The sequence below is a fragment of the Panthera uncia genome (assembly GCF_023721935.1).
Source record: "Panthera uncia isolate 11264 chromosome B2 unlocalized genomic scaffold, Puncia_PCG_1.0 HiC_scaffold_24, whole genome shotgun sequence".
Classification (NCBI taxonomy): Eukaryota; Metazoa; Chordata; class Mammalia; order Carnivora; family Felidae; genus Panthera; species Panthera uncia.
The window spans coordinates 68101333-68115206 of record NW_026057580.1 but is presented as its reverse complement, the minus strand read 5'-3'; the positions used below and the strand labels follow the sequence as shown (position 1 = coordinate 68115206).

The 13874-nt window shown below is 40.6% G+C and overlaps 2 protein-coding genes across 7 annotated transcripts in view; one reads left to right on the top strand and one right to left on the bottom strand.

Annotated features, from left to right (window-relative positions):
• FIG4 (FIG4 phosphoinositide 5-phosphatase) overlaps window positions 1-8262 on the bottom strand; it is a 131951-nt gene extending 123689 nt beyond the window's left edge. For 2 of the 5 annotated variants that reach the window (XM_049654156.1, XM_049654153.1), the window contains exon 1: window positions 7956-8256. In XM_049654156.1, the coding sequence (XP_049510113.1) occupies window positions 7956-8021 (66 nt within the window). In that variant the 5' untranslated portion in view covers window positions 8022-8256. Of the gene's footprint in view, window positions 1-7955 lie in introns of all 5 variants that reach the window. The other 3 variants (XM_049654158.1, XM_049654154.1, XM_049654157.1) reach the window with 2 other exon arrangements.
• Window positions 8263-8422: 160 nt separating this feature from the next.
• AK9 (adenylate kinase 9) overlaps window positions 8423-13874 on the top strand; it is a 132396-nt gene continuing 126944 nt past the window's right edge. For both annotated transcript variants that reach the window (XM_049654152.1, XM_049654151.1), the window contains exon 1: window positions 8423-9099. The gene's annotated coding sequence lies outside the window, so the exon portion shown is untranslated. The remainder of the gene's footprint in view (window positions 9100-13874) is intronic.

The following is a 13874-nucleotide window of genomic DNA, read 5'->3' as shown; positions in this document are numbered from 1 at the left end:
TTAAAGAATGATAGACTAATATCCTGAACATAAAGGTAAAAATCCCTAGCAAAATATTTGTAAATAGAATCTGGCAATATATGAAAGCAATAATACAGCATGATGGAGTGTGGTATACCTCCAAAATTCATGGTTCTTTTAACCTCTGTAAATGAATTAATGTAATCCACCATACTAAACAAGTAAATGTCATATGCAGATGCAGAAAAAAACATGCAACAAAATTCAATATCTATTTATGATTTTTTAAAAAACTGTCAGCAAACTAGGAATAGAAAAGAATCTTTCTGGGGCGCATGGGTGTCTCAGTTGGTTAAGCATCTGACTTTTGATTTTGGTTCTGTTCACGATCTCACAGGTTCATAAAATTGAGCCCTGTGTCGGGATCTGCACTGACAGTGCAGGGACTGCTTGGGATTCTCTCTTTCTCTCTCTCTCTCTCTCTCTCTCTCTGTCCCTCCCCTGCTCGTGCTCTCTCACTCTCTCTCTCTCAAAATAAATAAACATTTTTTAAAAAAAGAAAACAATCATTTTCATTCTGATAAAGGGCATCTCTGAAAACCTATAGCTAACATCACACTTAATACTGAGACTGCTTTCCCCATAAGATCAGGAACAAAACAAGAAAAATGTCTGTTCTTGCCACTTCTATTCAACTTCGTACTAGAGATCCTAGTCAGCACCAGAAGGCAAGAAAAAAATAAATAAATAAAAGGCAACCAGATTGGGAAGGAAGTAGTTCCCCTTCCTAAATTATATGATTATTAATGCATAACGCTAAGGAAATGGACCCCCCCCCCCCAAAAAAAAGCTACTAGAACTAATGAGTGTGATGAGAAAAATGACTATTTTGTGTTGAGGACTAGGTATTTGACAGTATGATAACCCTGTTCACACCAAGTCTAAACATTTAGATAAGGACCTGAGTTTAGGATTGCTACCATAATTTCCCACTTTGCTCTTCTTATGATACCTTTTTAAAATAGCCACTTAGAGTTAAGCCCACAAAAAGTGAATGACCTCTGCTCCTATCACCTGTTCAGTCATAGGTATTTGCTACCCTGCTCTCTATCTCCTGCTCACAGTGCCTAGGACAGAGGACTGCTTTCCCCCCAGATCATTCCCTCCTCTCCCCCAACACTCCCACCTCTGCCATTTCTAAGAGTTGTAGCCCTACTTCCTTTCTGTGGGTGTACTGAAACTGTGCCTTCAATCGACCCTGTGGGTTTCACTTCCCCAAAGTAAAAGTTTGATGCTGAGGGAGCTATCTGCCAACCCCATGTGAGTGGCCTGTGCCCCTCAATTCAGCCGGTCACAGTCTGCATTATTCTTAATTCAACACACCAGCTCCAGCTTCTCCACATGGTGACTTTAGCAAGGTTTCAGAATATAAGGTCAATGTACAAAAATCAACTCAATTTCTGTATGCTAGTAACAAGCAATTATTAAATCAAATTTAAAATTCCATTTGCAATAGTATCAAAACTCATAAGATACTCAGGAATAGGTTTTTTTTAAAGACATAAAATTTCAACACTGAAAACTATCACATATTGCTAAGAGAAAATAAACCCCTAATAAATGGAGAGATATACCATGGATTAAAAGATTCAATATTACACGATCCTGCAATGTATAATTTTAGACAGTCCCAATTACAAACATTTTAAAAATTTAATCTGTAGGGGCACCTGGGTGGCTGAGTCGGTTAAGCGTCCGACTTCAGCTCAGGTCATGATCTCACAGTTTGTGAGTTCGAGCCCCACATCGGGCTCTGTGCTGACAGCTCAGAGCCTGGAGCAGGCTTCGCCTTCTGTGTCTCCCTCTCTTTCTCTGCCCCTCCCCCACGCGCGCGCGCGCGCGCGCGCGCGCGCGCTCTCTCTCAAAAATAAATAAGAACATTAAAAAAAAATGTTTTTTAATTTTAATCTGTAAAGCAAAGTCCATGTGTTCTAAACTGACTGAAAGAAAATGGTCTCTGTACACATGGTTGAGTGTTCTTCCAGAATATCATCACCTAAAGGTAGCTTTATTTTTATTTTTCCAGAGCAAGGTTTACTATGCTCTGTTTTCCTTTCTTTGCTCCTATTTTCTCCATTATTATTACTATTACAATAGAGGTTTTTGGCTTAATCTTGTTAGTTTGTTTGCTTTCTTATTAAATTTCTTTATAAAACAAAGTGCTCTATAAAGCAAAAATGAAAAGAAGAAAATCTTCTTGTAGCAGGACATGGGTGTGGAGTTTCATTTTATATATTTGAATTATACAAATATGAAATATCTTAATAATTCAAATATTAATAAATCTTCATTTTATATAAGTAATTTTATGATAATATTTCAATTAAAAATAATAAATAACTTCCAATTTCAGAAAAAGATTCAATATTACTAAGATTCAGTTCTCCCCATATTGGTCTATAAATTGATCTATAAATTCTACAGCTTACCATATATGAATGACTCAAAGGTAATACCATCCTCAATTATGAAAAACTGAGAGTTTCCCCCCAAAGGTCAGGAACACAACAGGGATGTCCACTCTAACTACTGTTTTCAACATACTACTGGAGGTCCTAGCTTCAACAATCAGACAACAAAAAGAAATAAAATACAAAATAAAAGTTTGACTTTTATTCTTTCATTCTTTTTCATTTTTCATTCTTTGCAGATGACATGATACTCTACGTAGAAAACCTGAAAGACTCCACCAAAAACTGCTAGAGCTGATACATGAATTTAGCAAAGTCGCAGGATATAAAAACAACACATAGAAATTGGATGCATTTCTATACACCAATAATGAAGCAGCAGAAAGACAAATCAAGGAATCGATCCCATTTACAATTGTACAAGAAAAACCATAAGATACCTAGGAATAAACCTAATCAAAGAGGTAAAAGATCCATATGCTGAACATTATAGAACCCTTATGAAAGAAACTGAAGAAGACACAAAGAAATAGAAAAACATTCCATGCTCATGTACTGAAAGAACAAATATTGTTAAAATGTCTATACTACCCAAAGGAATCTACACATTCAATGCAATCCTTATCAAAATAACACCAGCATTCTTCACAGAGCTAAAGCAAATAATCCTAAAATTTGTATGGAAACAGAAAAGACCCTGAATAGCCAAAGCGATCTTGAAAAAGAAAACCAAAGCAGGAAGCATCACAATCCCAGACTTCAAGCTATACTACAAAGCTGTAATCATCAAGACAGTATGGTACTGGGACAAGAACAGACACTCAGATCAATGAAACAGAACAGAGAACCCAGAAGTGGACCCACAAATGTACGGCCAACTAATCTTAGGAAAGAATATCCAGTGGAAAAAAGACAGTCTCTTCAGCAAATGGTGCTGGGAAAACTTGGACAGCAACATGCAGAAGAATGAAACTGGACCACTTTCTTACACCACACACAAAAATAAACTCAAAATGGATTAAAGACCTAAATCTAAGACAGGGAACCATCAAAATCCTAGAGGAGAAGAAAACAGGCAGCAACCTCTTTGACCTCGGCCACAGCAACTTCTTACTAGACATGTCTCCAGAGGCAAGGAAATCAAAAGCAAAAATGAACTCTTGGGATCTCATAAAGATAACAAGCTTCTGGGAGTACCTGGGTGTCTCATTTGGTTAAATACCCGACTTTGGCTCAGGTCATGATGTCGCGGTTCATGGGTTCGAGCCCCACATCAGGCTCTGTGCTGACCTCCTAGAGCCTGCTTCAGATTCTGTGTCTCCCTCACTTTGCCCTTTCTCCACTCACACTCTTGTCTCTCTCTCTCAAAAATAAAACATTTAAAAAAAAGTTTTTAAAAAGATAACAAGCTTCCGCACAGCAAAGGAAACAATCAACGAAACTAAAAGGCAACCAATGAAATGGAAGAAGATATATGCAAATGAACTATTGGATAAAGGGTAACTATCCAAAATCTATAAAAAACTTGTCAAACTCAACACCCAAAAAAACAAATAATCCAGTGAAGAAATGGGCAGAAGACATGAATAGACACTTTTCCAAAGAAGACATCCAGATGGCTAACAGACACATGAAAAGATGCTCAACACCACTTATCAAGGAAATACAAATCAAAACCACAATGAGATATCACTTCACACCTGTGAAAATGGCTAAAATTAACAACTCTGGAAACAACAGATGTTGGCAAGGATGCAGAGAAAGGGGAACACTTTTGAACTCTTGACTGGGAACGCAAACCAGTGTAACCACTCTCAAAAAAAAATATGGAGGTACCTCAAAAAATTAAAAATAGAACTACCCTACTACCTAGCATTTGTACTACTAGGTATTTATCTAAAAAATACAAAAATGCTGATTCAAAGGGGCACATGCACCCCAATGTTTACAGCAGTACTATCAACAATAGCCAAATTATGGAAAGAGCCCAGATGTCCATCAACTGATGAATGGATAAAGATGTGGTGTATACACACACACACACACACACACACACACACACACAGGCATGCACATATACAATGGAATATTATTTGGTGATCAAAAAGAATGAAATCTTGCCATTTGCAACAACATGGATGGAGCTAGAGTATATGATGCTAAGTGAAATAAGTCAGAAAAAAACTGATACCATATGATTTCACTCGTATGTGGAATTTAAGTAACAAAACAGAAGAACATAGATAGGGGAAGGGAAGGAAAAATAAAATAAGATAAAAACAAAAAGGAAGGCAAAACATAAGAGACTCTTAAATACAGAGAACAAACTAGAGGGGAGGTAGGTGGGGGGTGGGCCAAATAGGCAATGGGCATTAAGGAGGGCACTTGTTGGGATGGGCACTGGGTGTTATATGTACGTGATGAATCACCAAATTCTAATCCTGAAACCAATACTATAATATATGTAACTAACTTGAATTTAAATTAAAAAAATAATAACAATCAAATTCTATTGTTTAGATTTGCGCATTCCAACTTATTTAAATTAAAAAAAAGAACCTTATAAAACAGTAAGTGGTAGGTGGGGAGTGGAACAAGTTATAGCTAATAAAGGTAATTCAGGAGCTGGTGATGGATATGTGGGTGTGGATATGTGGTGTGGATATGTGGGAGTTTACTATTCTGTTTATTTTGTATTTGCTCAAATTTTCCGTAACAAGCTAAAAAAACAAACAAACAAAAAAACACAAACCCAAAGACACACAAACCACAAACCCATGTTCTAAATTAACTGATTCATCAGATATACAATTACTTTGTCAAATAGCTATAAAAGTTTCTAATCACTGACTCTCTGTTTCTATATGTAATCCGTCCCAGTCCAGTTACAAACTATCTATGCTGGGCACCAATTGTCAGACCACACTCTCAGTAGCACTACTGATCTTCTCTGCCTCATTCTTTTCTTCACTGAACAATAGTAGTAATAGTAGTAGTAACAAGATTTACTTCTTAGAGGTTTTATTAGGATTAAATAACAAAATATATGTGGAGTGCTTTGTGACCAGTGGCTGGCATAGAAGTGTTCCATAAGCATTAGCTCTATTATTCTCATTAACACAACCTGCTACAGTTGGGTTTTTTTTCCTTTTACTTCCTAGGACCTCTTTACTTACCGACAATTTTATGCTTTTTTTCTGAGTTATTTATGTCCCTTAAACTTTGAACTTATTACTGAAATAAATCTTTCTGCTTAAATCTTTATTTTTTTTATTTTTTTTAAAAAAATTTTTAACGTTTTATTTATTTTTGAGACAGAGAGAGACTGAGCATGAATGGGGGAGGGTCAGGGAGAGGGAGTGACAGAATCTGAAACAGGCTCCAGGCTCTGAGCTGTCGGCACAGAGCCTGACGCGGGGCTCGAACTCACGGACCACGAGATCATGACCTGAGCCGAAGTCGGCTGCTTAACCGACTGAGCCACCCAGGTGCCCCTCTGCTTAAATCTTTAAATCCAAATATAAAAAAGAAGAATCACATACTTTACTGATGAGGAAACTGAGATTCAAAAATTAAATTCAGCAGACATTTCTCAGGGTGGTTGCCTCGGCCCAACCATTCCTGAAAACAAAAGTCATTACTGCCAGACCCCATCCTGGCCACGATGATTTGCCCACCAAGGGGCAGATTCCCAATCAAAGCTGAGTCAATCATGTTCCTTCTCCTAATGCCTATGGTATGTCCTCAGCAACACCCTGAGTGGGTTCTCTAATACTGCTCTCCTATTCCTGCCTTTCCAGAAGCTGAAGAGTTAGCCTTTTCCAGTGATTCCAAGCAGTGGCTCCTCCAGCATCCTTCTGATAAACTCGCTTTTTATCTCTAAGCTGGCTGGAGTTAGTTTGCATTGCTTAGATGACTGAGTGGGGTCACAACCAAGTTCTGGAATACGTATCGCTTTACATTAGACACTCTCAAGTGTATCTAATGGAAGCCTACTGTTTACAAGGCACTGTACCACCATGTGTGCTGTGAGGACCAACAGGTTATGACAGGACAAGAAGGGGTGGGACTTTACTAGGAAAGAGCTGCAGAAAAGACACTAGGTAGGTATAAGGAACTGAAAGCAATACAGATTTACCGCAGAATAAGGCACATAAAGGCACAGCGTTAATCCTCAATAAATATTTGTTGAATTGATATTAAATTAGACATAAAATCATACAGGCTGATGACAAATCACATATAGTTTTCAATGCCAAACTAAAGGATAAAGTGTTTACTCTCCTCAGAATGGGAGCTACTGAAGGTTTGTGAGCAGAAGAGCCCTGAGTTATGCTTTGAAAAGAATACTAACATCTCAGACAGTCCTAATGAATGCTCAGCTGATTAATGGGCTGAAGTTTCTGTGTTTTGAGTGTAGTATTTATGTTTCTAACCAGGGACATTTACCAGCACATTGTACAGAAAGCAGAAGGTTTTGTTTCAATGTCAAAATGATACTTCTGTATGACTCTCCTCAGAGAACAACTCAAGATAGCTACAGATATTTGATAATTTCCTCTTCTGGCGTGGATCTAATCAAATGAAGTTGACAACAAAATTAACTTAGGTTCAACAATACTTCTCCATTAATTGTGACCTGAGGCAGACCTGATATTAGAACCAGGTTATAATCGAGAAACTGTTAAGTACCTACTTTATCAATGGAAGACAACCCAGGTTCCATTGAATGTGCCCTATGAAACACTCTACAGCATACAGGCAGGCTTCCAGCATAAAGCAATCTTATTACTACAAGTGTAATTTTAAACACAGACGCTAACATTACTGTTACCCCAATTCAAAAAGTTGTACTTTATTTTCCAACCACACAAATGACAATGTGCTCCTATAAACACTATTCTGTAAATCTTAGGGACCCAGTAATCTAACCACAAAAACTGATCTTATCCTATAGTAACTATTTACACGGCCATTTGAAGTAATGAAACAAAAAGTGCAAAAAAGTCAAGTGAAAAAGCAAAATAATGTTACCCAAACAAACCAGTCTTTAAGCAAAACAAGTTTTCCTTTCCTTTCAAATAAAGAGAACCAAATATTTTAGCAATAAAAGCGTACGTAATTAACAGTATAGTAATTGGTATGCCATGGAATCGGAAAACACACAAATTACTCATTCAAAGGTCAAAAATATTTTTTCATACCCTTGCCTGTACTGTAAGTAGCGAACTACAGAACTAACAGACTCTGAAAGTTGGAAAGAATCCATACTCGTTCAGAACTTTATGAACAGTTTCTGAGATACACCCACAAGCACCTGTTTCCAGTGTATTTCAACTGTGGCTTTTAAATGGAAACATGTAAAGGCAAAAGCAGCAGTGCCCTGGGTGCGATAACAAGACGAAGCCCCCTCAGACACATGCCCAAGGCTGGGATTAGGGACTTAGGGAGGAAGATGCTGTCGCCGTCCTCTCTCGCGCGCCCCGCCGCGCCCCGCCGCGCCCCGCTGCGCAGGGAACTCACAGCTCTGGTCTCGTACAGAACCAGCTTCTGGACGGAGCTTATGATGGGGGCAGCGGCCGCGGGCATGGTCGGAAGAAATGGGGGCCCTCACGACAGGGCACCAGGCCGCGGCCCAGAGTGCGGCAACCTCCAGACTGCTCCAGGAGCCCGGGAGAGAAGACACCTCACACCCTGGACATCAGATCCAGACGGAAAAAACGCCCCTTGTGCACTAAACAAACAAGACCGGGAATAGCTCAGGTGTTTCCGGATCCCGGATCCCCACCTCCGGGCAAGTCCCGCCCCAGGCACGTCGGGGGCGGAGCTGGAGGATATACCATAGAGAGGTCGCGTAGAACCTGCGCGTTGTTTAGGGAGGAAGCGAAGGGCGCCATGTTTGGTGCGGGCGGGAGAAAAAGTGGGCGGAGAAAAAGTGGACAGGTTAGTCTGGGCTCGCGCTTCATCTAGTCCTCTTTGGAAAAGGAGTAGGGTTTGCGACTGGATTGCTTCTTTTGAATCGGTTCTCTGAGTTGTAGATAGATCCATTCGAAGTTGGTCTCTTTTTTTCTGCCTACCTCTGCCTTTATTTTCCTGGAAATATATCTGCTAGCCCTTCGCTGTGTGCCGGTGTTTTTCCCCTTGCGTCTCTTTATCTGTATTAACTCTTAGGAGAGTCAACAAAATCCATGCTGTCTGAAAGCTGTGTTGTTCAAGGAATTTTTTTTAAATCACCTTTTTAAAAAAATCACCGAAAGTTGGAGATTTTGTAAATTCTACAAACGGACTGTCGTGCAATGTTTAGTGCAGTGTGGTGTGGCACCGACTTTGAGACCGGCAGTTCTGGGTTAAAATAAGGCCTCTTCCATTTGATATGTGTGAACCCAAGTGGGCAATGTACATGCCCTCTCTAATCATCATTCATTTTATATTTGTCAAAAGGAATGTATTAAAAATACAAAGTTAAGTGAAAAGTGAATAAGTAAAATTATTTTAAAAAATCAATAAATTACAGCCCCACCTACAAGACCCGGTCCCCCAAGAGGCACTGCGCGAAGCCCCGCCAGGGGTTCCCTAGGCAACCGCTGCACCGACACAGCAATACCAGAGGCGGCTGCGGTCCGGCAGGTGGGGTCCTTTGGGCTCCTGGGGACTCCTCTGTGCCCAGGTAAGTAGGGGTCGTAGTCCCCCTCCCCGTCGCGTTTTGTGTCTATTGAATGGAACCTTACCTCCTGCGGGGACCCCAGGCCAGTTCCTTTTCCTACAAAACTAAACTTAGGGATTTCTCAGTAAATTACTTTTTAAAACAATTTTCCCTTCCAACCACTGATGTCATTCCACAAATATTTACTGAGCACCTACTATGAGAGTATAAGACATCGCCTAAGTAGAAGTGGTAGGTTTCCCAGGAGATGGGCCCCCTGTAAACCGCACAACCCACCTGGAGAGTTTCTCAACGGCTTAAAAGGTGAGGGAACTTGTAAAAATTCTATTGAATTATAGTATAAACCTATAACATAATGTGATATTAGAGATTATATTACATAACAATGAGATGTTAGAGATCATGTTGTAAATTTAAAATTGAGAAATTACCAAATTAAAAAAAAATAAATGTTTAATTATTTAGTATTTTAATTTTCTTTCATAGTTTGGTCCTATTTTATTAAGAACTAGAAAGATGGCCATGTCAGTTCTGGCATTTTACATTGACTTGGATCTTCCAACTGGGAAGAATATTTAGTTGTGTTTTTTTCATAGTGGAAACCAATTCTTCTGAATATGAGTTAAATATCTGCACTATGTTTTTATTTAGGATAACAACTCTTAAAATATGTGTAGAATTCTGGTTTCCAATATTTAGTTTTCAATTATTTATATTATACTGTAATATTGCTCTTCATTTGAACCTTGTCTTAGGTTGGTTCACCTGGAAGCACATCCTGAGACAAAAATTCGAGGGCAAGTGGTTCATATAGGAAGTAATCCCAGGAAACATCAGGGAACAGAAGGAAGCTGATAAAAGGAATATTATCAAGCAAATTTCTCTGTGGGCTGAATTCACTGCGGAATACTGAGATATTTGTCTCAGAGTAATTCCCTCTTAAGGGCAAAGGAGCTGGGGCATTTATTCACTGCCTCCCATCAGTTATTGGCTGAGGCCTGCTATGGCGGAACATTAATTTCCTGGAACTTGTGATCTGCCTGTGCTCAGGCAGACTAGGTATGGCAGCTGGAAACATTCCTTAGGCAAAGAGCCACACGTGCTAGAAGTTAGAAGTCAGACTGACCATTCATGGAAAAGTTACATGTCAAGTGGTTATGGGCACTAATAGCATCTGCTACGTTCCAATGAGATATACTCATTTGCACTAGTCATTTCCACTCCCCCCCCCCGCCCACATTAAGTTCACACCATCCCCTCAGTGATTCTTCTCAATGGTGGTTGGTCTCAATTTCTGAAAGAAAAGGACTCACCAAAAGATGATTAGTGGGACAAGCTATAGAATCCACTACTGCAATTAATCCGAGGTCTGAAATTGATAATTCATCACTTGCCTCCTCTACCACCCATTCTAGATTTCTCTTACCCTTGGCCAGCACTTCTGCTGAGCTCAGTTGTTTTCCCAGTAGGGTAACCAGTCTTCATCCCTGAGGGCTGTAAGCCTCTTCTTACCATGTCTTTGTCAGATCCGGCTTGCTACAATTACAAGAGGAGTCTCAGAGAATCCCCTGAGTTCAAGACATACATCTCCTGCTCCAAGCAGTAAAAGCAACCCTGTCCTCACCTGCCAGTGCAGTAACTCCTTATGGGCATGTGGAGCCACAGAGGACCAGGCAGCGGTTTTAGGTTTAGTGAAACCCACCTAAAGGGGTCTCCTGATAGAAGCATCTCTCTCCCCTCAATCAAAGCCAGGACCTCCAGTCCAGCAGAGCCTGAAGTCATGAGGAAGGATGGTACAAATTCCTCATGTCAATCACTGAGAGGGATGGTAGTGTCTCAATCCCACACAATCTCAAACTGGCATTTTCATTGTACCTTTAAGAGGCCATTCCAACATTCTGTCAGACCGGTAGCTTCTGGATGAAGAGGTATGTGGTAGAAGCAGTGGATCCTTCCTATCATACCTCCTTTACTAAAAAGAGGGTCTTTTGATCCAAGGCAATATTATATGGGATCTCATGATAAATGAGACACACTCCAAACCCTTAGATAGTAGTGCTAGCCAAGGCATTGTGGGTAGGAAAAGCACACCCATACAAGGACACATGTCACCTGCTGTATTCTCCAAGGTGAAGGAATTCCATGTAATCAGTTTGTCACTGAATGGATATACCATTTTGAGGGCTTAGCCTCAGTCTCTGTAACAGGTGAGATGCTTAGTGATAGAATTAACTAAATCAGCCTGTTGAGAGGGAGATGCGTCATTGAACCTATGCAATGGCCTCCATCACCTCCATCCCTACCACCATGCCTCCTCCATTTATGAGCCCATTTTGGAAGCATTGAGGTGACCAGGGATAAAGACTGGCTAGTGTTTACTGGAAAATCAGCCTGCTTTGTGAGACTCAAAAATCCACATATTTTGTGTCCACTTGTATTTTTTTACTATGTGGTATAACAAAATTACCACAAATTTAGCAGTATAAAACACATAACATATATTATCTCATAGTTTCCATGTTCAGGAGTTCAGGCGTAGCTTAGCTGGTTTCTCCACTGAGGGTCTCACAGAGCTGTGGTCAAGATGTTGGCTGCACGGCATTTTCATCTGGAGACTCGACTAAAGAAGAATCTGCTTCTGAGCTCGTTTAAATTGTTGGCAAAATTCATCTCTTTGTGGTTGTTTCTTTTCTTCCTGGCTGTTGTCCAGGGGCTCTCTCCAGGACTGGAGGCCACCCACTGTTCTTTGCCAGCAGTCCTTTCACATCATGGCAACTTAATTCAGAGCCAACCAGGAAGTCTCTCCAGTGTGCTAAAATAGGATCTTACATAGTACGATGTAATCACAGGAATGGTATGTCTAATACCTTTGCTAGATTTAGAAGCAAGTCACAGAATCCATCTTCTCTTAGGGAATGGGATCACACAGGGTGTGACTTGGTAGGGCTTGCCATAGAGTGTGTTTGCTATGCCCCTCTCATAGGTCCATTCGCATGCCTCTTCCCCAGAACTCTTTTTCTCTTATCTTTCAATCTTGCTCCTCCCAGGCCTTTGACCAAGCCATTCAATACTGTCCTCCAAACTGAGGACCTAGGTACACTGCCTAAAACTCTGCCCACAAGGAGGATTTCCCTTCATCATCATCTTTCAGGGCTGCCTCTGAGTGGCATTAAAGTCTGGAAGCATTCCATTTACAGTTTGCACCAATATATCATGATTCATCCATGACTTTTTATAAGTTCCTAGGGAATTCCTTATGATGTCTGAGCTGAAAAAGAGACATTGATAAGCAAAAGATAGATGACATGGTGTCTGGGCTGCTTATTTATAAAACTCATTTGTACCCTCCAGACATGCTTGGACCTGATCCCAGCGTTCCATTTTTGTCATTCAGTGGATTGCCCCTGTGCCTGCCCAACTTGAGGACTAGATCTAATGTACCCAGTTCATGATGGGCACTTCCAGTTGCATAGTCACTTGATGTCCCATGGCCAGGCATTCATTCTCTCCCAGAGCCCAGAGCATTGCCAGGAGCGGCGTTTTGAATGGGGAGTGGTTCTCTGCTGCAGACAACAATGATCTACACCGAGAGGTTTCTGTTGTGGCTTTCCTAAGACTCCAAAAGTATTCTCACCTACTGTAGGTGTCTCCCTCTAGCATCATGGGATCTGGCCAGGTATATGGCCCAAGAAGCAGGCCTCTGGTACCATAGACTAAAACTGCTGCAGAGCTCTCTGTTGCTCTGAGGTTCGCTCAAAACTGACAGCTTTCCAAGTCACCCATTATATGAATCAGAACAGTATTCCTAAGTATGCTACAGGCTGTCTCCAAAAACTAAAGAGACATAAAATACTGCACCTCTTTTTTTTTTTTTTTTTAGAGGTAGAAGGTATAAGGTATAGTAAACTTGTCCTCCACCTTGGAGAGAACATCTCGGAATGTCCCAGACCACTGGTCTTTTAAAAACTCACCAAAGTAACAGGGCTTTAAATGTTTGTAGATTTATCTTCCACTTTCTGCTGCTCATGTGTCTTATGAAGCCATCCAGAACACTTGCCACTTCCTGCTCACAGGCTCTGATATTATCAATATTGATAATATATCAACAAGGGATCAAAAAGACCCCTTTGTACTATAGCTGTTAAAAGAGCAGGAGAGTCCTGGGGCAAGCCTGAATGTTCCTTGCTGACTGTTCTAAGTGAATACAAACTGTTTCTAATCTTTTCTGAGGGGGATTTTAAAAAAACACAACACATTTGCCAGATGAGTAGCTGCATACCAAGGACAAGAAGCTGTGTCTGACTAGTAAAGATCGCATCTGCACAATTACGAGTGGGGCTATCACTTGGTTAAGTTTTCAGTAGTCCCCCATCATCTGTCATGATCTATCTGGTTTTTATAACAAATCACACTGGAGAATTAAGCAGGGCTATCTTTTAGATAGTTTTGGGTAACACCTTTCCATTGCATTTGGAATGACTTACTATTTATTTCATGAGCTTCCACTTGGCTTTTCTACCACAGTGGTGCTTACTCCACAGGCAGGGAACGACTGGGAAGATTTTGCCAGCTGCAATCCCCATCACATAGTCAGGGACCAGGAAAAGAACCACGAGGTGATCCTGCAGATCCTGCACTGTAAGACAGACTTGAGCCAAGACTCCATTTATTACTGGTTCTCCATTTGCTTTCACACCAGCAGGAGGCCATGATGGCATTTTGTATCTGCTGGTGTTGGTGTCAGCTCAGACCCTATGTCCTGTAGGCTCTGAAAGAGG